We start from the raw sequence: 27,330 nt of genomic DNA, 5'->3' as shown, positions 1-27,330 counted from the left end.
AGCTCTGAGTGCCCAAACCCGGATAAATTCGCTCAGCACCGGCTCTGAACACCAGAGCCCACGGGGCCCCTGCCCACACCAATTCCTGCAGCCTCTGTTCAACAACAGACAGCACCTGGCCCGGCCAGGCCACCCTCCACCCACCCCAGAGCAAGGCAGAACAAAGCCACAACTCCCCCAAACAAAACACACCGAGAAAGAACTAGAACAAAGAATTGTTTAATCGCTTAACCCTTTCTCTTCCAGGGACCAGAGAAACAAGTTTTCTGCTCCTTCTAATGAGGGCAGTAAGGCTCGTGTGTTACCTCTACAAGTGCAGGGGCAAAGTTTACGAGATGATCATCTTTAGTACTCAGAAAAGCGAGAGCAATGGTCACTGCAACACTAAGAGAATCCTAGAGTCTCCTAACGGAGAGCCCATTGCTAGAATACAAAAATAAAGGAGGCATCCCTGCATATCCCAGGCTAGAAAGAGTTAACCAGAAAGAGCAGGAAGAAGCTTTCCCAAAGAGGGGGTTGAAGTAAACAGCAGAGGTCAATAAAGCAACATCTTCTCCTGACTTCCCCAGCATGTTTTTTTCCTTCACCAATAAATACAAATTCCTCGTTAACAAGCGACAAGCAGGTAATCTGCCCACAGCAAGGGGAAAAGGGGCTCCAGGCAGAAAGATTTTTCTCTCCCCTTCTCTCCTATTATTATTAATCTTTTTATTTAACCAAAGCAGCCATTAAAAACAGCAACCCACTGCAGAGGCAGGGAATCTGGTTGCTTTCACACTGCAACTGGCAGGTAAAAGAGCTGCACTGTCTCACAAGGGTAAAAAAACCAAAAAATAGCTGCCACAGCAAAAGGTGAATGGGGAGGGAGAGGTCTGTTCTCTTCAGAGCTTTCCACCTCAGTCTCTCAGTTTAAAAATCAAAGTCTGCAGACGTTGTCTACTGAAAGCTGAAAAAAAAGTTTGAGTGGGAGGAGAAGAGAAAAAAAAAAAGAAAAAAAAGAAGAGGATGCATCTAGTAGGAAGCTTTAAGCAAAAAAAGAAAAGGGCAGACCATGTCAGAAAGCCACCCAAGTGAGGAGAATTTTCTGCTGCAAAGGCTGGGGTGCAGCTGGCCACGCCCAGCCAGGTGAACTCAACAGTCACAGGTGCTGCATGGAAACACCAAAGCTGCCCCAGGAGGCACCTGGGGACACCTGGCCCAGGGGAGCTGTGCCTCTGCAGGGCAGGAGGCTGCCCCAGAGCTGGGCTCAGCACAGGGGAGCTGCTCTGCTCCCTGAGGGGCTCGCACAGCTCAGCTCCACCCTGGCACAGGGCAGGAGAGCCTGGGGGCACCTGAGCCCCAGGTGTCTCCCTCTGCAGAGCAGAGTCCTTGGGCAGATGCTGCCGGCTGAGCTCTCCCTGCTGCTGTCAGGACTGTTCTGGAAGCAGAGCAGCCCTGGCTCAGGCAGCAGGGCAGCAAGGGGAGGCCTCTCATCTTTCCACGGCAGCAACAGGAAGACCAGGGATTGCAGCACATGGAAGAACAGCACACACACATGCACACACACTCCAGACACACAGCTCACACCCCTGGGACCAAGGCTAACAGCTTCAGACCTTGGGCAGGAAGAGACACCAGACAGCGCAGAGCGGTTCAGATCTCCAGGGGCTCTTTGGTCTTAGTTGATAGTCCTAGAAAAAACAACCTCCAGAGGTGGTTGCAGCACAGCTGTGTAAGATCTGTGGGATATTTAGTGTTTGGCAACTGCAAGAGGGGAACCAGGGCTGTGTGTTACAGGAGGGGAAGGAATGGAAGTACAGTGCTGTGTTTCAGGTGTGCTCCTGGCTTTGCAGCCAGTCGGGGTGTGGGGAGTGGGAAGAGTAAGAGGGTTCCTGAGAGGACCACGAATCCATCTGATGTTACACCAGCAAAGAGGCAGGGAATGCCCACCTTGGCCAAGACAGAACAGCTGGCTGCACAAAAATGCTGCTTCTGACAGCTCCAGGCTGTAGCTCTATCATTCCCACGGTGACAACGTCCTCAGCTCCTGCACAGGTGAGGCAGAGAGGAGCAAGAGAACACAGCTACACACCTGGGCAATGGAGAGGGGCTGCCACCTGCCCCTTTCCTCAGCAGCTACAAGTCCTAGGCCTCTGCTGCAGCCCGTGCCCATCGCTGCCACCTCGCCCATGGCTCAGGGAGCACAGGAGGGAGGACCAGAACTGGGCAAGCTCCTTCAGCCCCGTGGAGCTGCACACCCAGTGCCTCCACTGATCCCTCAGCTAACACAGGGGGACGAGACAGGCAACCTCCAGTGCTGAAACCAGCACAGCTACATCTGCTGACGGGTCTGAGATGGAAACCAGGAGATGTTATGGGACAGAACAGGTGTTTGATGGCCAACAACCGTAAACGGGGGCCTCTAGACAGGCTGGTAGCACAGTCAGGCTTTCCAAATCACTGCAGTAAATTCATTCCATAGCCCCTGCCCTAGGTTTGTATTTTATTCAGGAATTTAACATCCCCCCTGCAATGCAGGCAACAGCCTCTGTACCAGATCATACAGCAGCTCTGGAAAAATAATCACCAGTTACACTGCTCACAGACAACTCAAAGACCCCTGTTGGGACTAAATTCCACTAAAGGCAAAGCCCGGACTGCACTGCCACGGAGGAGGAGGAGGAGCAGGTTTAGAGACGGCCGCTCCTGCCCCGCCAGCTCGTCCTACCCTGTGCATAGTGCCAAACAGTGCAGTCATTCACCAGACAAAGTTCAGGACCAAGGAAACGCGTTCCCTTTCAGCCAAACGTTTAGAGGAAGGAGAGGCAGTTCTGTTTTAGCTGGGCCGGCACTGGACCTGCCCCTCCGAGCTGTCCTCGTCGTCGGAGCCGGCGGCGCCGGCGCTGCTGAGCCCCGTGATCCTGTAGCCCATGTTGAGCAGCATCACCTCCAGCGGGTCGGCGTTCATGCGCCGCTGGTTGGCCTGCGAGGCGCCCTCCATGTCCAGCACCACGCGCCCGTTCAGGGTCTCGCTCTGCAACACACCGGGCAGCCTCAGCCCTCGGGGCTCAGGACCCAACAGCCAGCATCCAGCGCTCAGCACACAGAACTCAGCACCCAACACCCAGCACCCAGTGCTCAGCACCCAGTGCTCACTCACACCACAGGGCTGCTCTCTGCTGCAGGGATGCAGCAGGGCAGGCTCTGAGCCCTGCTCACCTCGGGCCGGGGGTTCCAGAGCCGCACCACCGGGTCGATGCCGCTGGTGGCCAGGAAGCAGTAGCTGGGGTGGGGCTGCAGGCAGTTCACTATGGACTCGTCCCCCTGCAGCACTCGCACCAGGTTGGTGGTTTCCTTCTCCCAGATGAAGAAGGAGCCGTCGTCGGAGCCGCTGACGATGTACTGGGCGTTGCTGGGGCAGACAGCACAGCCTGGGGTCAGGCTCAGGAGCCAGGCTCCAGCAGCCTGAGAGCTCCACACAGCTGGGTCAGGCTCAGGAGCCAGGCTCCAGCAGCCTGAGAGCTCCACATGGCTGGGTCAGGCTCAGGAGCCAGGCCCCAGCAGCCTGAGAGCTCCACATGGCTGGGTCAGGCTCAGGAGCCAGGCTCCAGCAGCCTGAGAGCTCCACATGGCTGGGTCAGGCTCAGGAGCCAGGCTCCAGCAGGCTGAGAGCTCCACACAGCTGGGTCAGGCTCAGGAGCCAGGCCCCAGCAGGCTGAGAGCTCCACATGGCTGGGTCAGGCTCAGGAGCCAGGCTCCAGCAGCCTGAGAGCTCCACATGGCTGGGTCAGGCTCAGGAGCCAGGCTCCAGCAGCCTGAGAGCTCCACATGGCTGGGTCAGGCTCAGGAGCCAGGCTCCAGCAGGCTGAGAGCTCCACATGGCTGGGTCAGGCTCAGGAGCCAGGCTCCAGCAGGCTGAGAGCTCCACACAGCTGGGTCAGGCTCAGGAGCCAGGCCCCAGCAGCCTGAGAGCTCCACATGGCTGCTACACTCACACACCCTGATAAAGCTCCCAGTGCTGGCTCCCTGCATCCCCAGGAGCCCTGCTCTCAATCCCAAATGTATTCTGAAATCCAGCCCACCCATCTCCTCTGTGGATCTGCTCGTGCAGCAACACGGGAGGAGGGTCCCTGTCAGCCGGCCCCAGCCCCCCAAACCCGTGTGTGTCATTTCATCAACAGTAACGTGGGGCTACAGGTGGGGCTCCCAGGGAGCAGTGCCCCTGCTGCAGCCCACCTGCCAAAGAAATTGGCCTCCTTGATGTCGGTGGTGGTGTTGCAGTGGCCGCAGTAGCGGAACTTGTAGTCGTAGCTGCGCTCCCTCAGCACCATCTCGTCCTCGGAGATGGAGTCCTTGCGGCCCGTGGCTCGCAGCCGGATCGGGCCACCCCCCTTCTTGTCTTCAGCTGCAAGGACAACACATCCCCTCAGCACACCTTCTGGGCAAAACACACCCCAGGGGACCCCAGAGCCTCAGAGAAGGGTGAACAACGATTCCAGCAGGGAGCAGGGCTCAGAGCAGGAGCCTCCTTCCCTCCAGATTATCTCCTGCCTACATCAGACTCCTTTTATCACTCAGGAGCAAACCAGGAGCAGGCACAAGCACAGAACAGGCTCAGGCCAGTTTCTGTGCACAGCAACAATCAATCTCTCTCTGAAGTTGTAGCTTTCCTTCAGAGGGGCAGTTTAAGGAGGCAAGTCCTTGTGTGCTCATTAGGTTGCAGGGTAACCTTGGAGCAGCCCAGCAGCAGCAGCACTCACCGTTATCACTCTTGGAGAAGAGGGCAGCATTGATGTCCCTGTCTAGTGCATCGCAGGCACTGCTGTGTGCTTGTTCTGGAAACTTCCCTTTAAAGTCATCCAGACACTCCAGTGCTTCTGCCACGTACTTGAGCTCAAAGAGGCAGCGGGCCAGGCGGAAATGGGCCTTCAGGTGGCAGGGGTTTAGGGAAATGGCCTTCAAGCAGTCCCTCAGAGCGTCGTAATGGTCCCCATCCCTGAGGAGAACACAGCATCAGCCAGCCCCAGCAGCAACAGCCAACATTTTCCACTGCTGCTTCCCAGCCCTCATCTCGCTGCACAGCTTGCTGTTCCCAGCTCTGTACACAATCCCACAGCCCAGGAGCTCACTGACAGCATGTGCTGTGACTGGGGGGCAGCAGCTGCCCCAGCACAGGCTCCCAGGGCCCTGCAGAGCCACAGGCAGCTCTGGGATGCGGCTGCCCCGCCAGCCCCGACCTGCCATTTTAAATCCACACAGCAGAGCTCCCTGCTGCAGCACATTTCGGGAAGCCCTTTGAAGATGGAGGATGCAGCAGCCCTCTGGGCAGCAGCACAGCCCTCCCGTGCCAGCCGGGCTCCTGTCACAGCTCAATCGTGCCCCTGTGTGGACACACGGCACAGCTCCGGCCACAGCCAGCCAGGCTGCAGCCCCTCCCCCGGGGCAGCAGGAGCCTTCCCCACCTTTACAGGAAAAACACTTGCCTCTGGCAAGCTTCAGTCCTAAGGTCCTGGAGTTTTAGCAGTGAGTGTTACAGCATGCACTGGATATTTGTGTCCTTTTACAGCCTGATGTTCCTGGCTGTGCTCTGGGATTCAGGCTGTGTTTTGGGATTCAGGCTGACCCTGGCTGTGCTCTGGGATTCAGGCTGTCCTGGCTGTGCTCTGGGATTCAGGCTGTCCTGGCTGTGCTCTGGGATTCAGGCTGTCCTGGCTGTGCTCTGGGATTCAGGCTGTCCTGGCTGTGCTCTGGGATTCAGGCTGTCCTGGCTGTGCTCTGGGATTCAGGCTGTGTTTTGGGATTCATGCTGACCCTGGCTGTGCTCTGGGATTCAGGCTGTCCTGGCTGTGCTCTGGGATTCAGGCTGTCCCTGGCTGTGTTTTGGGATTCAGGCTGACCCTGGCTGTGCTCTGGGATTCAGTCTGACCCTGGCTGTGCTCTGGGATTCAGTCTGACCCTGGCTGTGCTCTGGGATTCAGGCTGACCCTGGCTGTGCTCTGGGATTCAGGCTGTCCTGGCTGTGTTTTGGGATTCATGCTGACCCTGGCTGTGCTCTGGGATTCAGGCTGTCCTGGCTGTGCTCTGGGATTCAGGCTGTCCCTGGCTGTGTTTTGGGATTCAGGCTGACCCTGGCTGTGCTCTGGGATTCAGTCTGACCCTGGCTGTGCTCTGGGATTCAGTCTGACCCTGGCTGTGCTCTGGGATTCAGTCTGACCCTGGCTGTGCTCTGGGATTCAGTCTGACCCTGGCTGTGCTCTGGGATTCAGGCTGTCCTGGCTGTGCTCTGGGATTCAGGCTGTCCTGGCTGTGCTCTGGGATTCAGGCTGTCCCTGGCTGTGCTCTGGGATTCAGGCTGACCCTGGCTGTGCTCTGGGATTCAGGCTGTCCCTGGCTGTGCTCTGGGATTCAGGCTGTGTTTTGGGATTCAGGCTGTCCCTGGCTGTGCTCTGGGATTCAGGCTGTCCTGGCTGTGCTCTGGGATTCAGGCTGACCCTGGCTGTGCTCTGGGATTCAGGCTGACCCTGGCTGTGCTCTGGGATTCAGGCTGTCCTGGCTGTGCTCTGGGATTCAGGCTGTCCCTGGCTGTGTTTTGGGATTCAGGCTGACCCTGGCTGTGCTCTGGGATTCAGGCTGTCCCTGGCTGTGCTCTGGGATTCAGGCTGTCCCTGGCTGTGTTCTGGGATTCAGGCTGTCCCTGGCTGTGTTTTGGGATTCAGGCTGTCCTGGCTGTGCTCTGGGATTCAGGCTGTCCCTGGCTGTGTTTTGGGATTCAGGCTGTCCTGGCTGTGCTCTGGTAGCAGGAGGGATTTGTTGAGCCTTTCTGGTGCTCAGCTCAGGCTGGCAGGTCAGACACACCTGGGGTCTCAGCAAAACTGCCTGAACAGAGTGCCGAGGCTCCATCTGTGGTTAATAATAGCAGTAATTATAATTCTGATGTTTCATACCTGTAACCTACATGCCAACTGTGGCTGCCCCATCCCTGGCAGTGCCCAAGGCCAGGCTGGACAGGGCTTGGAGCAGCCTGGGACAGTGGAAGGTGTCCCTACACCACACTCCTCAGGACTGTGTCCAGACAGATTTTGAATATCTCCAGTAGAGGAGACTCCAGCCCTGTGTGGGCAGCCTGTGCCAGTGCTCTGCCACCCTCACAGTAAAGCAAAGCTCCTCCTCACACACAGGTGGAACAGGGCAGAGGTGCCCCAGGCTCTGGACTCACTAAGGGGAGCTCCAAGTCTTGCAGGAGCACATTTTACAAACCACTGGCCCTGCAGCCCCCTCCTGCTCAGGTGGCCCCTGGCCACCCCCAGCACAGCCCTGCCCAGGAGAGCTGCCCCTGCAGCACTGCCAGGGTTCATGCAGGACATGCAGCAACATTTGAGACAGAGGAAGAGGGAATGCAGGCACAGGTGTCTCACATTCACACACCTCACTGGGCTTTTAAACTGCTTTGCTCAAACTCAAACATCCTTCCAGCCCAACAGACTGGTGTGAAGATGGACATGGTGGGATGTAAAGCAGGCTCTGACTTATCCCTTTGTTACAGGATTGACTCAGCTTGTGCAAAACCAGAAATCAGCTTGGTGCTGCCAGTGTGGACTGCTGAAAGCAATCAAGAGGGGGATGCAGTTGGCTTTTAGGAGCAAAATTTCAAAGGACAGCCTTGGAAGTGCTGGAAAATATGAGCAGCATCTTAAGGGAGATGAATAAGGGGAGGTTAGGAAATTACAGACCTTCCTTTTTTCTTGCTTTCTCTGTTATTGAGAGAATGAGGCCAAAGCAGGACCTGCAGGGTTCTGAGGGTGGCCTGTACCTGTTCCTGCTCCAGACATCAAGAACACCCCAGAGACACGTGGTGGTTCAGCCTGGGTCACTGTCTGCCTCTCCTCCTGCTCAGTGACATCCCAGACACCTTCTCCACACTCCACAAACTGTTCCCAGCAGAAAAATGCCCCTTCTCTGCACCTGGAAGGTACCACCTCAGTGCTATTTAAATCCTAAACCCTGCATGCCACAGAAACCCACTGTGTGTATGTTTTTCACATCTTCCTGCTACCCAAAACTGGCAGAGCAGTAGCTGACACACTGAAAGGTTCAGATGTGCCAACACCCTCCGGGAAAAAAAGATTCCTATAAGAAAAATGTCATTCATGAGATCAGCACTCAGCTTCTGTGTTCCATCCCTTAATCCCAACCTATTGTTCTTCTCCTTCTGAACACTGAGGTCTTTTTGAGGCAGCTCCCAAATCTCTGCTATTGCAAAACAGCCAGTAGGCCAGTTACCAACAGTCACAACAACTGCTGGCTGCTCTTTATCTTGGCAAGAAGAGAGGAGAATTCATACTGGGGATTTCAGCAGGGAGAGGAGAAGGATATCCTCACAAAGCAAATGGAGATGAAGGACCACAGCTATTTTAAATATGTTAATGGCAAGTCATGGTGCTCAGTCTTCCTCTGCTCAAGGGGACAGGCACTAAAATAACTCAGCTGTATCTTGCAGATGCAGCTCTGGCCACTGGTCAGAGCAGACATTACCTACTGCAGAGGCTGACAGGGTGTTTTGCAACCAGCAGGGCAGAATCCCCTCCAGACTGCAGCGACCTGCCTCCTCCCCAGACCCCTCCCAGAGGTGTGTCTGCAGCTCAAGGGATGGAGGAACACAGGAACCAGCAGGTCTGAGTGTCTGCAGTGTGAGCTGCTTGGATAAAGCAGCAACCAAAGGCACCCAGCAGCCCTAAAACAACCTTCTGCCACGAGATGTTCTAAAGCACAGTCACCATGACATCATGTGCTGACAGCAGATCTAAGAGCCCTTCTTTAATGCACATCAGAACCACCCAAAGAAACACAGACACCCGTGGAGCCACCCAGAATGCTGTGAATCAGATGTGGACTCTGGGCTTCTTTTTAAACAGGAAAGGATCAGGGCTTCACACAGCACATCAGGGGGTGAAACAATGAGCTGCTCACCAGCTGGGTCTCTTCAGAATTTGTCCAGCACACATTGCTGAGCCACCCTTTGTGCCAGAGGTGCACAAAAATTACATTTCAGTCTGATAACCCCAACCTTGCCCGGCAGAGGGACACCAGGGAGGCCACTGAGTGTCCTCTGCAGTGCCCAGGGTGTCCCCTGCAGTGCCCCTGGATGCCCTGGGTGTCCCCTGGGTGTCCCCTGGGTCCCCTGGCCCTTACCACTTGCGTTTCATGTAGGCAGCAGCTCTGTTCCCGTAGAGCATGGCGTTGTTGGGGGCTTTCTGCACAGCCTTGCTGTACAGCTGGATGGCCTGGGTCCACAGCTGGCAGGCAAAGGCCTCGTTGGCTTGCTGCTTGATCCTCTCCAGGTATGGGGGCAGCTCCACCTGGGGGCTGCAGGGCAGAAGGGAGGGGTAGGGGCACAGGTAAGGGGCACATCCTTCACTCCACGTCAGGGGTTAGTTCCAGCTTAGCTAATGTTGGCTAAACTTCCTAACTAAAGATTCAGGGAAAGGCAGAGGGGAAACCTGGACCTGAAGAATTGCAGTTTAAGAGGAAAATTTGATTTTGACCACAGAATCCTAGAATAATCTGGGCTGGATTTTAAAGATTTTAAAGCCCATCTCAATCCATCCCTACCATGGGCAGGGACACCTTCCACTGCCCCAGGCTGCTCCCTGCCTGTCCAGCCTGGCCTGGGACATTCCAGGGGCAGCCACAGCTGCTCTGGGCACCTGTGCCTCACTACATCAGTGTGACCATCATTTGACTGCTCCCATTCTTCCTTCATCTGCAGAGACACACTCCAAATTGAGCAGTGGGTATTTTAAGCAACAGACTTCACCAATACATCTTTGTTTCTGCATAAACAACGTTTCCAATCCTCTTTTAGCAATGCACAACAATGCCCAGGCAGAAGCATCTGAGCTCACCAGGCCCCTGCTCTGCAACCCAAAATTCCAGCCCCAACCCTGCAGGGTGGAGGGGCCATCTAGAGGAGAGGAGCTGGAACAGCCCAGGGAGAGGCTCTGCAGGAACCCAGACTACCCATATATGGTATTAAATAAGGGTCTTGACTTTGAACCAAGTCTCATCAGCCTGGAGAAAAACAGCCTCCAAGATGTGCTGCTGCTCCTTCACCCAACTGCATTCTGCTCTTGAAGAAAGAAACCAGCAGGAGCAAGAGAAGAGGCTCCATCCAGTCCTGCCTCCCATGCCAGGAATGGCAGCAATGTTCCAGTGCTGGTGTCACAGAACAATTCTGGCTGCTTCAGTTCAGTCTGCCCAAAAAATGGCCAAGGGAAGCAAGGCTCCTTCACCTGCAGCCTCTGCCACTCTCCACAGCTCCTGCAGGCCAGAAGCAGCCACCACTCAGGCCTGAGAAATCATTTCTCACTTTTGTCCACCTTAATTCATCATAAGAGGAAAAATCCTCAGGGATAATTTCTCCAGGATGCTCCTGCCTGGTCTGACTCCTGCTCACAGCCCAGGCACCAGAGGACACCTGGCAATCCAGGAGCAGGGCAAGGATTTGCCCTTCACACCCTTCTGGCAGCACCTCAGCTTGCAGAGGGGCAGAGGAGGAGGCCAAAGCCCAGAGCCCTGCAGGGCAGCCCTGCCTCACCTGGTGTGAGCCCCACCCAGGCAGCCCTGCCTCACCTGGTATGAGCCCCACCCTCACCTGCTGTGAGCCCCACCCTCACCTGCTGTGACCCCTGCAGGGCAGGCCTGCCTCACCTGGTGTGAGCCCCACCCGGGCAGCCCTGCCTCACCTGGTGTGAGCCCCACCCAGGCAGCCCTGCCTCACCTGGTGTGAGCCCCACCCTCACCTGGTGTGAGCCCCACCCAGGCAGCCCTGCCTCACCTGGTGTGAGCCCCACCCGGGCAGCCCTGCCTCACCTGGTGTGAGCCCCCACCCGGGCAGCCCTGCCTCACCTGGTGTGAGCCCCACCCTCACCTGGTGTGAGCCCCACCCAGGCAGCCCTGCCTCACCTGGTGTGAGCCCCACCCGGGCAGCCCTGCCTCACCTGGTGTGAGCCCCACCCGGGCAGCCCTGCCTCACCTGGTGTGAGCCCCACCCTCACCTGGTGTGAGCCCCACCCAGGCAGCCCTGCCTCACCTGGTGTGAGCCCCACCCGGGCAGCCCTGCCTCACCTGGTGTGAGCCCCACCCTCACCTGGTGTGAGCCCCACCCAGGCAGCCCTGCCTCACCTGGTGTGAGCCCCACCCGGGCAGCCCTGCCTCACCTGGTGTGAGCCCCACCCAGGCAGCCCTGCCTCACCTGGTGTGAGCCCCACCCTCACCTGCTGTGAGCCCCACCCTCACCTGCTGTGACCCCTGCAGGGCAGCCCTGCCTCACCTGGTGTGAGCCCCACCCTCACCTGGTGTGAGCCCCACCCTCACCTGGTGTGAGCCCTGCAGGGTCAGCCCTGCCTCACCTGGTGTGAGCCCCACCCGGGCAGCCCTGCCTCACCTGGTGTGAGCCCCACCCTCACCTGGTGTGAGCCCCACCCAGGCAGCTCTGCCTCACCTGGTGTGAGCCCCACCCTCACCTGGTGTGAGCCCCACCCTCACCTGGTGTGAGCCCTGCAGGGTCAGCCCTGCCTCACCTGGTGTGAGCCCCACCCAGGCAGCCCTGCCTCACCTGGTGTGAGCCCCACCCTCACCTGGTGTGAGTCCCACCCAGGCAGCCCCGCCCTCACCTGGCACCGGCCCCGCCCTCACCTGGCGCCGGCCCCGCCCTCACCTGGCGCCGGCCCCGCCCTCACCTGGCGCCGGCCCCGCCCTCACCTGGCGCCGGCCCCGCCCTCACCTGGCGCCGGCCCCGCCCTCACCTGGCGCTGGCCCTGCCCTCGGCCAGGCGGAAGCCGTTGCTGTGCAGGTGGATCCCGTTGGACACTCCATTGGTGGAGGTTTTTCCATTCTGCACTTCTGAAGGTCACAAGAACACACATTGAACCCCGCTAAGTACCAGTGCAATGACACAAACCCAGGGTTTGCTTTCCACGAGAGTCCCACTGAGAGCAGAAACAACTCCCCTGATCCCACCTGCCCCAGCCCCTGCACTGGATTTGCCCTCCAACATTCCCTAAACGCTGCAGTGTCCTTTGCAATACAAGTGCAGGTCAGAAAACCAGACACACACAGAACTGAGCGCTCACACACAGCAAGGGCAACCTCAAGGCAATTACCTTTGCCTGCTCTCAGGCCACAGGAGCATCATGAGATCTGGAGTGGTCTGGCAGGAGAGCAGGACCTCACCCACTGCTAAATCCCTGAGCACAGCCCTAGGCACTCCCCACTCACACACCCCCTTGCCACAGGTCACTTCTGCCCTCATGTTCTGTCCCTCTGCAGAAGGATTCTGAGCTCAGGGTATGAGCTGCAGTGCAGAAAAGCCCAGCACCACCCACACCCTGCTTCACTCTCCTCCTGCACCCTGAAAATGAGAACTCCACTCTGCTGTTCACTCCCTTTGTGACAGCATCACACTTACCCCCTGAAGTGTGGCACTTCTTTGGGAGGAGAAAAGTGTATGGTCGCTGCTTGTATGTCAGATCAAACAAATAGACCTGAGGAAAGGAAAAAAGAGCTTGAGACAAGTCTGCAAAACAGAGATGCTCCAGTCAGAAATAAAAGAGGGCTCAGGAGGTACACAGTTGCATGTTTGTGTTTGCTGTTTCAAATTTTCTCACTGGGAATCTTTTCTATAGATGGACACACAAGGGATGGCAGCAGTAACTGGGGTGTGTCCCAGTCCAGAGAGAACAACAGTGAGAACAGGAACCTGGTCTGACTCCACACCTCCAGAACCCCAAAGATGACCTGACCACTGACCAACCTGCTCAGAAAGCTTCCTCTTTCATTTAAGCAACTAAGATATTTCAATTAACACAATGATAATGAAGAAACCAAACACCTACTGACAGAAAAGAGGTGACACTGAGGAAAAGCCTCACAAGGATGAAACCAGTATTTCCCAGGAAACTCCCAGGGCAGCTCTGTGCAATCTAATTCCCAGCAGTACTGGGACAGGAATGGACAGCCCAGGCCAGACCCAGGGCTCACCTTCTCCTAAAGGCAGAGTGCAGGTGTGAGACAGAGCAGAGAGGACAAGCACAGAGCAACCTGCCCACAAGCAAAGGTCCTGTTTAACCCACACCCATTACTGCTGCCAGGAGGATTTCCTCATTCCATTGATAGGCTTTACAAAAGATCCATGAATATCAGCCAGAGCTCAAAATTAAAGCAATCAGTATTCCAGGTGAAGCCTTTGCTTCTCCAAGTTCCTTATTCACTACATTCTATTACAGAAGCAGCTTGATGTTTCAAGAATGAGTTATGAAACCATTTCTAGGTCAACAAAGGCCAGTTCCAGAACTGGCTTTATTTTCTTTCTCCCCTTCCAGAGAGTGAAACATGAATTGGAAAACCCCAACAGAACGTTGTTTAACTTTGATCAGTGCCAGTGCAACAAATACATCCCTAATCCCGAGTACTTAGCCTGAATTAATCAGAAAGCAGTTTCCAATCAATGACATTACCCAGAAGCTGCTGTAGCTCTTTGAGCAGCACAGAATGCAGGGCCCCGTGTGCAGCTGCCCTGCCCCTCACCTGCTCCCCGCCCATGTTGACCAGCAGCTCGGTGCCGTCGGGGCTGAAGGTCACGTACGTGGCCACCAGGACCCTCAGCCGGTTGTTGTAGTCTGGGAGCTTCACTGGGAGGTGCCCTGAGGAGAGGACAAGCCCACAGTTACTGCCTGAGCTCTGAACTGCCTTTGTCCTAGCCCAGCTGCTCCCTTCTCCAGGAGCCTCAGAGCAGGAGCACCAATGGATTTCCCATTTCCCGCTGTTCTCTGGGTGCTCCACGAGGAATCAGAACCCACAGGTGCCTTTCCACAGCTCTGGGGATTGCTGCCCCACCCCTGGCAGTGCCCAGGCCAGGCTGGCAGGGCTTGCAGCAGCTGGGACAGTGGAAGGTGTCCCTGCCATGGTGGGGGTGGAGCAGGGTGTGTTTCAAGGTCCCTTCCAACCCAAACCATTCTGTGATTCCATTATTCCAATTGTGCACAGCCACCTCCATGTGAAGACCAGAATTCTCACTGCCTTGCTCACAACGAGCCTGCAGAACCCAGCAAATCTCAGTTTTAGGGATTCACTAGGATTTGGCTTTTGTGATTTGTGGCCATCTGCAAATACCTCCATCCTCAACCCCCTAATTAGGTTTCCTTAATAAAGCCCTCAGCACAAGGAAACCAAAGCTCCTAAATATTCAGCTCACACACAGGTTCTGTTCTTCAGACAGCAGATGTGTTGCATGACCAACTCAGGGGACCTGAGGAACCCTCTAGTGGGACTCATCAGGAACAGGACTGTCAGAACTGGTCTGCTGAACATGCTGGTCTGAGATATATTGAAAAAAAACCAACACAAAACCCCAAACATTCTGGGGTAAAAGATAGTAAATAATGAGCTCTGGAGGAAAATGTCATCTAGATTGCTCAGATACTGCATCACTGCTTCTTCATCTGCAGGATGAGGACAAGTCACTTCTGTGCCAAAAAGATTTTGAACAGCAGCTTTGCTGGGAGCAGTTCCAGGAAAGCCTATAGAGCCCAGGTTATATCCAACCCTTCACTTTCCAGCAGGAGTGACAAAAACTCAAGCTGGAGAAAAAGCAGCAAGGCTAGCCCACCACCCCAGTGAAACAACCTGCAGTTCCATGGAAGAGACCCTCTGAGCAGGGGGTTTGTGTGGTGGGTTTGTGTTTCCTCAGGCAGTGGAGCCCCCCAGTGCCCCCATACCTGCCACGTAGTACTGAGCTGCCCCGTCTGGGAGGGGTTTCTGCCGGTCACAGAAGGTGTGCACTCCAGCTGAGGGGCTCTGCTTCATGCTCTTCCTGCCCAGGGAGAGAACACCCCGTGCTGAGCACAGCCTGCAGCTGCTGCAAGCCCCAGCCACACAGCCAGGGGTCAGCAGCCCAGTGCACGGATGCAAAAGGCTCTGGGTGATGGGCAGAGGGGAGCAGAGTGCCCAGGAGCAGGGGGCTGGTGCTGCTCCCAGCAGAGCCCGAGGCACGGCGGGGCCGTACCTGTGGTTGTGGATCATGCGGATGTCGTAGAGCCGCACGAAGGGGCCGCTGGCCCCCACGGCCAGGTAGTTGTTGTCCTGGGGGTTCACTGTCAGGCACTTGGCCTCCACCAGCTGCCCACAGTACTCAGTCAGGTCTATCAGCACCTCGGAGCGCTTGCTGCTCTCCCGCAGGTCGTACTGCCTGGGGTGGAGGCACAGGCAGCGTGGGGTGACACAGCAGGACAGGCCCTGCAGCTGCTGAGCAGCAGCCAGCCCAGCTCTGCTCCTGCACAGCCACCCCAACAACCCACCCTGCGCCCAACTGCACACACACCCTGCCCCTAACTGCACAAACCCACCCTGCCCCTAACTGCACAAACCCACCCTGCCCCTAACTGCAGAGACACCCCAACAACCCACCCTGCCCCTAACTGCACACACACCCCAACAACCCACCCTGCCCCTAACTGCAGAGACACCCCAACAACCCACCCTGCCCCTAACTGCACACACCCCAACAACCCACCCTGCCCCTAACTGCACACACCCCAACAACCCACCCTGCCCCTAACTGCACAAACCCACCCTGCCCCTAACTGCACAAACCCACCCTGCCCCTAACTGCAGAGACACCCCAACAACCCACCCTGCCCCTAACTGCACACACACCCCAACAACCCACCCTGCCCCTAACTGCACAAACCCACCCTGCCCCTAACTGCACACACACCCCAACAACCCACCCTGCCCCTAACTGCACACACACCCCAACAACCCCACCCTGCCTCTAAGAGTGCTGTCCAAATGTTCTTGGAGCTCTGGCAGCCCTGGGGCTGTGACATTCCCTGGGGCACCTTCTCCCAACACCCAGCCCAAACCCCTCCAGACACAGCTAAGAGAGATGACACCAAGGACATGGACAACAGTCCTTTGTGCCACAGATCACTGGAACACCTCAGCTCAACACATACTGGGCCTCAGTACCAGGATGAACATTAACAGCAGATCTGTAATGTGCACAGATTTATTCAAGTTCCAAATTAAACTCCCAAGTCATGATCTGTTCCTTTCCTGGCCTCCCTTTCCATCAGTAAGGAGAATGGAGGAGTTGAGGAGAGTATTTATGACTCTACAAGATAAATCTTTGCAGTTTTAGGAAAGGGAGAGATGAGCTGAAGCTGTTCAGTACAGAGACAGCCTGTGTCCAGCTCTGTGCACAGCCCACGCCGGGCTGGCTCCCAGAACCAAAGCAGCTGGGGTTCTGTACCTGATCAAGCCATCCTCTGCTGCACTCCAGAAGGTGTTTGGCCACATGGGAGCCGTGGCAATCCGCTTGACTCTGTTGGTGTGATCCCCAAACATGTGCACGGTCTCCTTGACCGTCAGGTCGTGCACGTGCACCTTGGAGTCGGCAGCGCCGGTGATGAGCACGCGATCCCCCGAGTGGGGCAGGAACTGCAGGGGGCAGGGGGCTCTCAGGCTGCAGCAGCTGCTCACAGGGACACCCAGCAGCACAGGGCAGGGGCTGGGCCTCAGCAAGGTGCCTGGCCCCTGCTATTCCCTGTTACACGGGGTCAGCAGCTACAGCAGCACACACCAGTGTCCTCAGCACACCCCCCAACCTGCTACAACCATTTCCTTCCAGCTCACAGACAGAACAAGGGATCAGCATGAACAGCAATATCAGATTTAATCCTTTCACCCATAATTAGAAATATTAAACTTTTTTGGGGGGGAAATTGCTTGCAGGAAAACATTTCCCAGGAGGGATTTATCCCTTTACTGTCTCTGTTAGCTGCTCATTCCTTCTAAGCACATACCTTGACAGAAAAGATGTTTGCAGTGTGTCCTGTGTGCATAGAAAGGAGTTTCTTGTGGTGCAGAGGATCCCACACAATGGTATGCTGGTCATCAGAGCCAGAGGCCAACAAGCTATAAGGAACAGGAGACAAATATGCACCATGAATTCTTCTGCTCCTCACTGTGCCTGGCTCTATGGAGCTGTTTGACCACAGATTTCATGAAGTTAATTCAGCCCTGACCAGCCCATTTCCTCTCTTCCCTCAGCTCTCTGCTCTTGCTGTGCACCCATCCCTCCAGCCAGCTCTAGGAGCTAAAGCAGACAAACAGCAATTTTCAGAAAACACAACTGGCTGAAGCACCTCAGGAGTGTTTGGTCAATGACAAAATGCAGGGCCCCTGCCTTGCCTATCACCTCCCAACCCAGCCAAGGATTCATTGCCAGGCTCCAGACGTGCCCAGGCAGTCCCAGGGCTCATGGGGTGAACCACAAACTGCTTCTAAAGTGTGCAAGGTGCTCCTGGCCTGTCCATCCACCTGCATCTGAACCAAAGGAATCTGACATCTGCAACCCTCAGCTCTTTCAAACTTCACTTTCCTTGTAGCCATTCTCTTTCAAGCACATGAAATTTTCACTGGCAACTAATTCTGAGGAGTACCAGAGTAGACTTTGCATGTTGTGAGAGGCAGGTGCAGAAATTCCCACTCTTGCTCCAATCCACAGAAACTCTTCATTCCACTTGGTTACTGGAAGTTGCTCTTTAGTTTCCCTCTAAAATGGCAGAGGGGTGAATTCTCTACCTCCTTTCCTTCCCTTGGGTATGTGCTCCCCAGCAGCAGTGGTGAAGGGGGTGGGGAAATGTCACCACCAGCTGGGCAAATCCCAAAGATCCATTATAATCCATAATACCATTAAGAGAAGAGAAGAGAAGCAGCCTTCAATCTCCACTTCTTAGTATGACCATTTCCCTTCTGAACTCACTAAAGGGGCATTTCTAATAATATCCAGATATATTTAACAAAATAAAGCTTCTTTTGAAGCCTGAGCTCTACTACAGCTCAAAATTTGAGCTTGAGCTCCACTTTACTAGAAATGGGAAGCAGCTGCTTATGATAACATGACCTACATCCTACTCTTGGGAAAACCTGGGGTTATGGCTCTGCTGATTCCCCAGATGAAGTCACATACTTACTCTCCTTTTTCATTCCATTCCAGACAGTTGACACACCCAGAGTGACCCTGAGGGAAGGAGGCAAGGGAAGATGGCATTACTCAAACCTCAGATGTATCAAACAGAGCTGTCCCCAGACAAGGACACAGTGAGCTCCTCACAAATAACAACCTCTTCCAATAAAAGCAGTTGTCTTTATTCCAACCCTGCAAAGCACTCCACAGACTTGGTAGATAAGCAGCTCCAGAAAAGACATGCTAGAGCAGTTGGGGTAGAAAAGGCAAAATTAAACAAATAGAAAAAGGTAGTGTTGAATAAAATGGCAGTTTAGTCTCAGAGGCTACAGCTGAAATCCTGCTGTACACACAGAAAGGTGACTTTGCTTCCAAAGCCCTTGGCCAGGCTGACAAATTACATGTACAGGCACTCTGGGAACATGGAAAATGCACTTTTGATAGCTCTGTTAGAAGCACCTTGCTGCTGGGTGACTGCATCATCCATCTTCATCCACATGAACCAACCCTGCTCCAGGAAGTGGGGGAGTGCTGAGCAGCACTTGATGTGGGAGCTGTGACTGAAAAGGGGGCTAAAGAATCCTTTTCTCCCCCAAACCAAGATAATTGATGTGTTAGAGTTTGGCTCAGCTGGGTAGAGCAGGGTGTTGATAATGCCAAGGTTGTGGCTCTGACCCCAGATGGGGCTGCTCACTTCAGACTTTGCCCCAATGATCCCTTACAACCCAGAACATTCTGCATCCTCTTAAAACCTTCCTAAGGTATGTCAGAGTGCACTGCAGCCTGTTCCTGGGGGATCCCACCAGAGCTGACTATGTAGAACAGCTGGCACCTGTCCTCTCCAGGCACCAGTGCTGAGATTGGCTGATGCCCACCTGTTAAAGGCTCTCCTGCAGGGGCACCATGCAGGGCAGAGATCTTCCTCTGACCTACTCCTGCCTCTCATGCAGCCTGGGGCACCAAGAAATCAGTGCTCAGCTCCCAGAACAGAGAATTCATGCACTATTGCAGTGAGGGCACAGCAAGGAGCTGGATTCTCCCTGACACTCACCTGCAGCCAGGTGAACACAGAGCTGGATTCTCTCTGGACACTCACCTGCAGCCAGGTGCACACAGAGCTCCCCCGAGCCTCACCTGCAGCCAGGTGCACACAGAGCTCCCCCTGAGCCTCACCTGCAGCCAGGTGCACACAGAGCTGCCCCTGAGCCTCCCCTGCAGCCAGGTGCACACAGAGCTCCCCCTGAGCCTCACCTGCAGCCAGGTGCACACAGAGCTCCCCCTGAGCCTCACCTGCAGCCAGGTGCACACAGAGCTGCCCCTGGGCCTCACCTGCAGCAGGTGCACACAGAGCTCCCCCTGAGCCTCACCTGCAGCCAGGTGCACACAGAGCTCCCCCTGAGCCTCACCTGCAGCAGGTGCACACAGAGCTGCCCCTGACCCTCACCTGCAGCCAGGTGCACACAGAGCTCCCCCTGAGCCTCACCTGCAGCCAGGTGCACACAGAGCTCCCCCTGAGCCTCACCTGCAGCCAGGTGCACACAGAGCTCCCGTGAGCCTCACCTGCAGCTCAGCCTCCAGCCCCAGGCGCCGGATGAAGGGGTCAGTGACGTGGTAGTGGCGCTCGAAGCCCAGCGCTCCCCTCTCCTGCAGGGACAGACAGACACTGCACTGGCACAGCAGCACAAACACTGCTCAGCTTTAAAAATCACTGCTGCAGAAGGGACTGACAGAATCCCAGACTGGTTTGGGTGGGAAGGGGCCCTAAAGCCCCTCCAGTGGCAGCCCTGCCATGCAGGGACATCTCCCGCTGTCCCAGCTGTCCAGCCTGGCCTTGGGCTGCTGCTCTGGGCACCCTGTCCCAGGGTAGGATTTCTTACCAACATCCCATTTAACCCTGTCCCCCTCCAGCTCCAGGCCATCCCCCCTTGTCCCATCGCTACCCATCCCTGGGACAAGTCCCTCTCCAGCCTTCCCATCCTTTGAACCCCTCCGGGCAGGCAGCTCTTCATCTTTGCCCCTGAACTGATTTTAAATGCTGTGTAACTCTGCCAGGCTCCAGCTGGGGAACCAAAACCAGCTCTGAGAGCCCCCACTGAGGCAGAGTGAGCTGGCCCAGCTCTGGGCCTGAAACAGAAGATGTGGCAGAACTTGGGAATGGCTGTTATGATCCCTTGGCAAGGATTTCAGCAGGACCTCAGCCCTGAGCACAGCAGCACTGGAGCAGAGCCTGCCCAGGGGTGAGGCACTGGGGGTGTGAGTGGCCAGCAGCCCCCAGGGATGGGCTCCTCCTCAGCCAGGAGCAGAGCTGCAGGGCCACAGCACAGGCTGCTCCAGAGGGATGGCAACAGCTGCCACAGAACTGCACCAGAACAAATGAAGGTGAAGGAAAGCAGGACAGTTGTTTCCCCTGTGGTCTCACAGGGCTCACAGATGCATCAGCAGATGGCTCTGATGAAAGAAGGCCAACTGCAGAGGCAGGAATGAAGGAGAGGGAATGCAAGCCAGATTTTGGGTGGAACATCTAAATATCCATGGAGATTCTTCCCTAGGACTTGACCCAGCTGTGGTCCCACTCCATGCCACACGTGTCAGCTTAAACCTTTGCCATCAGCATTTGGGAACACCAATGTCAAAATCAGCCTGGTGGTGCCCAAAAAATCACCCTGGTGGTGCTCAGAGCACATCAGTAGTCCCAGAGCAGACACAGAAGTGCTGAATTCCCTTCACAGCCCTCTGTTCAGTAATGAACTCCACACACCAAAAGCTATTTGAAGACAAAATGGAGACAGACATAAAAGGATTGGAGGCAAAACAAACCAGGTTTTTTGTAGGAGCTTCCATGACAAACTTCAAACCCCTGATGTATTTTTGTGGAGAGCATTCCTAGAGCACTGTAAGGGCCAGGCAGGCTGCTGCAGGTAGAACTCTGTGCTACTGCAGCCCCAGGGGCTCTGGGAGGGCTGTGGGGTAGGATATTGCTTTTCCTACAAGGAACTGCCTGACTTAGCAATCTTCCCAAGGTCACACATCAAAGTCTCACAGAGCAGACGGTCTGAGACAGTCCCAGGCTAAGGCTCAAACCACAGAACCAGCCCTTCCTTGTTAGGGCAGCAAAACAAATCTTTGCACATGGATTAAATTATGAGCGTATAACAGAGTTTGGTACCAAACTGCAAAGTGAGCACTCCAGCTCCCAGCTCCTTATTCTGGCTACTCACAGATCCCTTTCCTGAATGCTGATTATCAGCAAAGCTGCAAATGATTTCAGGCCTCTGAGTCCCAGCAATAATTGCCTATTGTGTCTGCTGCAGCCAGTCCTTTCACGTTGATATTCCACAAATGCAGCCATCAGATGACTGATCCCACCACTGCACAAGTTTTTTTTCCCTACACAAAGGAAGCAACACAGCACTCTCTAAAGAAAAGGAGACAGAGAGGCTGTGACAGAGATCATTAGCTTTACTGCAGTCAGAAATACCTCTGATGGCAAGATCACACGGGGAGAACACAGAGAGCAGAGAGGGAAGCTGGCTAAGGGCCTTTGTGGTGCCCAAACACAAGCAGCTCTATTTCTCTCTCCAACTCAGAAGGAACAGAGCTGCTGATGGCAACCCAGCCCAGGGAGAGGAACTGTGCTCCTGCCATGCCAGACTTCACCCCAGCTCTCCATTAGGGACACTGACAGGTCCTGAGTTTTGTTCTCTCAAGCTCCTTACAGGGCTTATCAACCTGTAACCAACAGAGATCCCCTTCCCAAGGAAGGGCAGCACCAGGAGCTTTCCCCTGTAGCACCCAGTCCCCTGTCCCCCCCAGCACCAGGGGCTCACAGACCTTGATCTGCCTGTGGATGATGTCTCTGGTGATGTTGGCTTTTGCCATCTTCTTGCAGTGGGGCAGACGAGGAGAAGCCGTGGGAAGAGCTGCTGTGCACCCGAGCATTCCAGCCAGGCAGGATCCACAGCCAGGGGCTCAGTTACCTGCAGGACAGCACAGGGGGACAGGGACATGGACAGGACACCACTGTCAGGCCACCCACACACTGCCAAGCTCTGCTTCCCACAAGCAGGGAAAAGTCTGGGAGAAAGGCTCCTGAAGGAACAACGGAGGAATGAATGTCTGACTCCAGGCCATTCCCAGTTTGTGGAGAAATTCATGATGAGCAGGATTCCAGGACTACATCAGCCTGGAAAATCCATGGTTCTATCCCAGCACAGACCCTGTGAGCCCAGAGCAGTGTCCTGTTCCAGCTTCCCTCCCACATTCCATGACCACTCATGTCCAATGTCATGTTTCCCAAACTCCACAACCACCAAAGGTTATACTGTGAATACACACAGCATTGATGCTCTTGGCCATGTCTTCTCTCTCATTGACTACATTGGATTATCAGCAAAATACCCCTAAAATATCCTAAAGGGCATAAACACTCCTTGGAAATCACAACAGCCAACCACAAGGAGACACCTGAACACCTAATTACCCCAAGCAAGAGAAATGGGGTGACCAGTTAAAATTGAATTTCCAGGAGAAATTAAGAGTTTTGCACACTCTTAATCGAGTTTAATGTACTAACCTAAATATCTGAAACCCCATGGAATTGGCTACTCCTGCTAAAAAACCATTCAAATTGCAGCGTGATGGTCACAACCCTGTGCTGGACAGGCTGCCTAGCAAAGGATCAGCCCCTGAGAAATGCTGCAATTCCCCAATTTCCACCCCACAGCCTGGACCATTCCCATGTTTCCACAGCTCTCTTCAAAATAACAAGAATAATAAAAACTAAATTTCAAACACCCGTTTTGTCCTATGTAACCCTCTAGTTTAAAATCCTCTTTAAAAACACTTCCAAGCAGAACAAGCCAAAATTTTCCTCTCTAAATGAGGAAATGCTGATTCATTGAAAGGAGCATTTGAGAGGAACGCTGCAGCACACAGGAGCCCTGGCAGAGCTGGTGTGACTCTGCTGCCCTGGGCCCCTGTCCCACCCTCCCAGGCTGCTCCAAGCCCTGTCCAGCCTGGCCCTGGCCCCCCCAGGATGGGGCAGCCACAGCCACTGCCCAGAACAGCTGCCAAGGACAGGCAGGGGAGGCAGCACAGCTGGGCACAAGGGCAGGTGCATCTGCTGACTCTGCAGCTCCTGAGCAGCTTCAGCTGCTTCCCCAAACTTGAGGGGAGAGGCTGAGGAGCAGCAGCGTGTCCAGGGAGGGGAAGGGAGCTGGGAAGGGGCTCAGCCTGGACAAAGGGGGATTGGGGGGCCCCTGTGGCTCTGCACAGCCCCCGGGCAGGAGGGGCAGTGAGGGGAATGGCCTCAGGCTGCTCCATCTTCAAAAGGGACAACAGCCCAGCACATCTCAGCACCTCAGCCTGTCTGCAGCCTTCCACTGCTCCGAGAGCATCCCTACAACATTCCCAGCCTCCACCCACTGTCTCCCCTCTCCAGCTTCCTCCTCCTCCCTGCCAGGCAGATCCCTTGTCTTCCTCCATGAGAGGAACTGAATTTGGCTCCTGGGACCCCAGCATGCCAGTGCCAGGCAGCTGTCACCCCCCTGCTCCTTCAGGAGCCTTTGGTCACATTTCCCACCTCTAGCTAGGGCTGATTGCTAATCAGCACCAAGCAGCCTCAAGGACACACGAGGGAAAATGCAGGTGCATGGAAAGGTCCAGATCTCCCATGTACAGCCAGAAACAATCACACCAAGAGGCCAATTTAGAGCTAAATAAGTCACTGCAAAACCATCAATACCCCAAAGCCCCTCTGTATGAACAGGATGCCCAGAGGGAGGGAATAGCCAAACCCCCCAAAACCACCAATCCTTAACAGAGGCAAATTCCCTGGTTTTTCAACAAAGACTCCTCTGTGGCAGCATCTTCTACCCTGTGGAACCCTGACATGCACCCTGGCCAGGTGAGAGCAGCAGTACACAGGAGCTGGCAATTTCTGGGAGTGGTTTTGGGACTACTGATGTGTTGTGCAGCTTCCCAACTCTCTGGACAAGCCGTTCCAGCTGTGGGAACTCAGAGGTTGCCCCAACAGAACAGTGCAGGGCAGGTCTCAGGAGATCAACACACCTCAGCTTTACTTCTTAAAAGATACAGGTGAGGAAAATCATCCAAGAAATCAGACCTTGGGTAAGAGGCTTGGATAAAACCCAGTCAAAAGGGATGCAGGAGCCTAAGGAGTCTCTCTTTCCAGGAAAGGCTTGATTTGGCAGCTGGGTGCTGTAAAATGCTCAAAGTCTCCCAGATTTGGGCCTTTGCCTGGCCAAGAAGGCTCCAAGAGCCTTTCCTCCTTTCCCTTCGCTATTTTTTGTTGCTCAACAGGTATTCCACAACTACAAAGGCTCTGGCAACCTTTCAATTATCATGGAATCACAGACTAAGGATTAAAAAGCCCAAATTCTCATTCCAGATCCCATTCTGAGCATTAGCCACAACTGATCACAATTCCAGACTCCCAGTCCCCATGGATATGACAGCTACCTCATTCTAATATCAAAGAAATAAAAAATAAATAAAATAAATATTAAGTGTTCTTAGCACTAAAGACTATTGACTCCAGCACTGTACAGGTAGATCCAGCCTCCAGTTTTAAACTGACCCTGGAAAAAACCAAAATCTTCCAAGATTAGCAGATCTCCTGCAAAATATATATAATAGAAATCAGACAAAAATTAACTGTGCCTCTCAATTTCTTAGACACAAAGGCTTCCAAACATGAAGTCCTCCAAAGAGCCTGTCACCACCAAAGGAATTGGAAATTTCCACCATGGAAATTGGTAAAGAATGTTCCTCTTTAGGCAAAACCACCGTGCAAATTCTGCTCTATCCCATTCTTGCAGCTTCTGGCTTTTAACTAGCCCTGCACACCCCACTCCTGGTGGAATGAGGGATTGAGTCCCAGAGTGAGGGACAATTTAGGATAAACCTGCACTGCTGCTCCCAGGGCTGACTCCACAGGCAGGGATCAGCCTCCCCTGCCTGTCCCTGCAGGTGTCCCAGGCCAGGCTGGACAGGGCTGGGGGAGGTGTCCTGCCACTGTGGGGTCCCTTCCACCCACTCCACCCATGATCCTGAGACCTCTCTGGGGTTATTTCCTGGGTAACACCAGGGCACATTTCTCTGTCACCCTCCAAGGCCAGCTGCCCCTCCTCCCTCACTGCTGCAGCCCTCCTGGAACAGCCCAGGCAGGACTGAAACTCTGGCACCTCCCCAGTGAGAGCCCCTTCCCCAGCCTGGGGCACACAGAGGATCAGCCCCCCTGAGCTCCCTGCACCTTCCCCAGCCACACAGAACTCCAGGGGCACAAACACAACTTTCGCAACGCTTGGCCGTTCAATCCACAGTCAAAAATTAACAGGCACACATTTCCCTGGGCTCCAAACCTGGCAGGCCCTTTTGCACTGACAGTCCTTTAAAAGCCCCCTAAGCTCCTGGGAAAGCACACTGCCAAAGGCTGCTCCAGGCCATGGAGAGAACACTCACTCCTAGCCTGGAAACAAAACCTCCACACTGAAAACACAAACAGTCCCATCCATTTAACACCAAACACTCCCAGCACAGCCCGGGTTCGGGGGATTGCTCCTGGGCTGGATTGAATTTCCCTCTCATGGAACCAGCTGAGCACTTCCCTCAGACAGAGACTCTGCACAGGGGGCCAGAGCCCCAGCCTTGGCACCAGCACCCCTTGGGAAAGCTCCACAAGGAGCTCCACAAAGCAGCAGGGCTCCTGCAATCAGCACTTTGAAACAAGCAATGCCATTCCTAACTGCTCAGATGTGCCCAAGTTTCTCAGGCTCCAAACTCAAGGTCATTGGGAAAAAGCAGCACTGCTCACCACGAGCCCCTGGATTCACAACTCATCCCAAGAGAAGATTCCTTAGACCCTCCCCTTCAGCACCTATGAAGTATTGCACCCATCCAGAACCTGCCTCCAGAGGCTTCTTTATCCTCACAACTTATCTCCCTGCCCTCTTCACCCTCACTTTCCAAGAGGTCACAGATCAAATTAAAATATATAAGTGCAGGCAGGATTTTTTTTTTAAAGAAACCAGAAAAGCCAAGAAGGAATGACCTGGTTAGCAGCAAACACCTTGCTAAAAGAAGGTTTTGCTGCAGCTGAAGGAGTTGTTAGCAGCAGTGGCTCCCCAGGACAGATGGCTGGAGCAGGGAGCCAGGAGAAGAGGTGAGACCTGAGCCCTGACAGACAGCACGAGGGCACTGTCAGGGAAACTCTGACACACTCAGGCCACACGGTGCCTCCAGCCCAGCCCTGCAATCCTGCCTGTCCCCTGCTCCCCAGCTGCCACAGCCGCATGCCAGGCACCCTCTCAGCCCAGGACAAGCACATCCCAGCGCTGCGAGACACAGAACCTGCAGCTCCAGGAAGAGCTGGACTGGCAGAGGAGGAGAGGCTGATCCCCTGCCCAAGGACTGCAGGACACCCACCCTCCCAGCAGGGCAGGGAAAGTATCCGTGAGGCTTCAGCAAGGGGACAGCGAGCAGAGGGAGCAGGGCAGGGTCAGAGCCGGGAAAGGGGAGAGGAAAGTGAGGCAGGGCAGTGGCAGGCGTGGGAGGGGGACGGGGAAGGCAGAAAGCTGGAGCTGTACCTGGCAGGGCTGGCACCGGCACACGGGGGGCTGGGGGACAGAGGACCTGAGCAAAATGGGGGTGAGGGGCTGGGGTGCGAGCGTGGGTAAAGGACAGAGCCTTAAAGGGAGTCAGAGCCCCGGTAAAGAGAAGGGAATGAGGGGACACCTGGCAGAGCCTGGGCTGGGGGAAGTGTCAGGACAGGGGATGGAGCTGTCAGGGAAGGGGCGCACAGGGCAGGCAGCGGCAGGGAACAGGGGCCAGGGGCAGGAAGGGAGCACGGCTGACGGGGAACGGGCACGGGCGGTGCCTGAGCGGAGGGCACGGGCATGCAGCTGACAGGGGAAGCGCTGCGGGAGCGGGCAGCGGGGGCCGGCTGACACACGGGGGCCCGGCAGATGCGGGTGCGGGGGGCAGCGGGCGGGGAAGGGGCGGCGGGCGGGGAAGGGGGTCCGGGGGGAGGCGCCCGTCAGGGCGGCGGGGCCCGTCCGGCCCGCGGGGGCCCGTTACCTGTCAGGCCTCCCGGGCGCGAGCGCGGCGGGCAGCGGAGGCCGCGGGGCTCCATCCATGCGGGGCAGAGCGGGACGCAGCGCAGGGGCCGCGGCGGGGCCCCGGCCGAGCCCCCCGCCCCCGGCCCTGTTTACCCCCGCCAGCTGTCCGGGGCTGCGCTGCGCCCCCCGCCGCCGCGCGCTGCGCATGCGCCACGCCAACTGCGCAACCGCTCCCCCCCCGCGCCG

General features: G+C 55.5%; 1 protein-coding gene across 3 annotated transcripts; it reads right to left on the bottom strand.

Annotated features, from left to right (window-relative positions):
• Positions 1–203: 203 nt before the first annotated feature.
• WDTC1 (WD and tetratricopeptide repeats 1) lies at positions 204–27,330 on the bottom strand. 3 transcript variants are annotated; one of them, XM_079325620.1, is made up of 16 exons: positions 27,104–27,328; positions 21,839–21,984; positions 19,568–19,651; positions 18,015–18,061; positions 16,842–16,953; positions 16,289–16,476; positions 15,041–15,223; positions 14,754–14,848; positions 13,564–13,679; positions 12,446–12,521; positions 11,784–11,880; positions 9,169–9,342; positions 4,740–4,975; positions 4,216–4,384; positions 3,199–3,391; positions 204–3,013 (listed from the first exon to the last, which is right to left on the bottom strand). In XM_079325620.1, exons 2-16 carry the CDS (start codon positions 21,944–21,946, stop codon positions 2,816–2,818), a joined length of 2,076 nt encoding a protein of 691 aa, XP_079181746.1. In that variant the 5' UTR covers positions 21,947–21,984; positions 27,104–27,328; the 3' UTR covers positions 204–2,815. The 3 variants fall into 3 exon arrangements, with proteins under 3 accessions (XP_079181746.1, XP_079181747.1, XP_079181748.1); XM_079325621.1 differs by lacking the exon at positions 27,104–27,328 and adding an exon at positions 26,453–26,475; XM_079325622.1 differs by lacking the exon at positions 9,169–9,342 and having other exon boundaries at positions 27,104–27,330.

Source organism: Erithacus rubecula (assembly GCF_903797595.1).
Source record: "Erithacus rubecula genome assembly, chromosome: 23".
Classification (NCBI taxonomy): Eukaryota; Metazoa; Chordata; class Aves; order Passeriformes; family Muscicapidae; genus Erithacus; species Erithacus rubecula.
This window is presented reverse-complemented; position numbering and strand designations above follow the sequence as displayed.

Excerpts from the sequence above, each read along its gene's own strand:
- WDTC1 (XM_079325620.1), bottom strand. The coding sequence starts at position 21,946 with ATGCTCGGGTGCACAGCAGCTCTTCCCACGGCTTCTCCTCGTCTGCCC. Across the intron at positions 18,062-19,567 it reads GGCTGGAGGCTGAGCTGCAG|GGTCACTCTGGGTGTGTCAA; the intron begins GTGAGGCTCACG and ends TCCTTCCCTCAG. Across the intron at positions 9,343-11,783 it reads GAGGGCAGGGCCAGCGCCAG|CCCCCAGGTGGAGCTGCCCC; the intron begins GTGAGGGCGGGG and ends TCTGCCCTGCAG.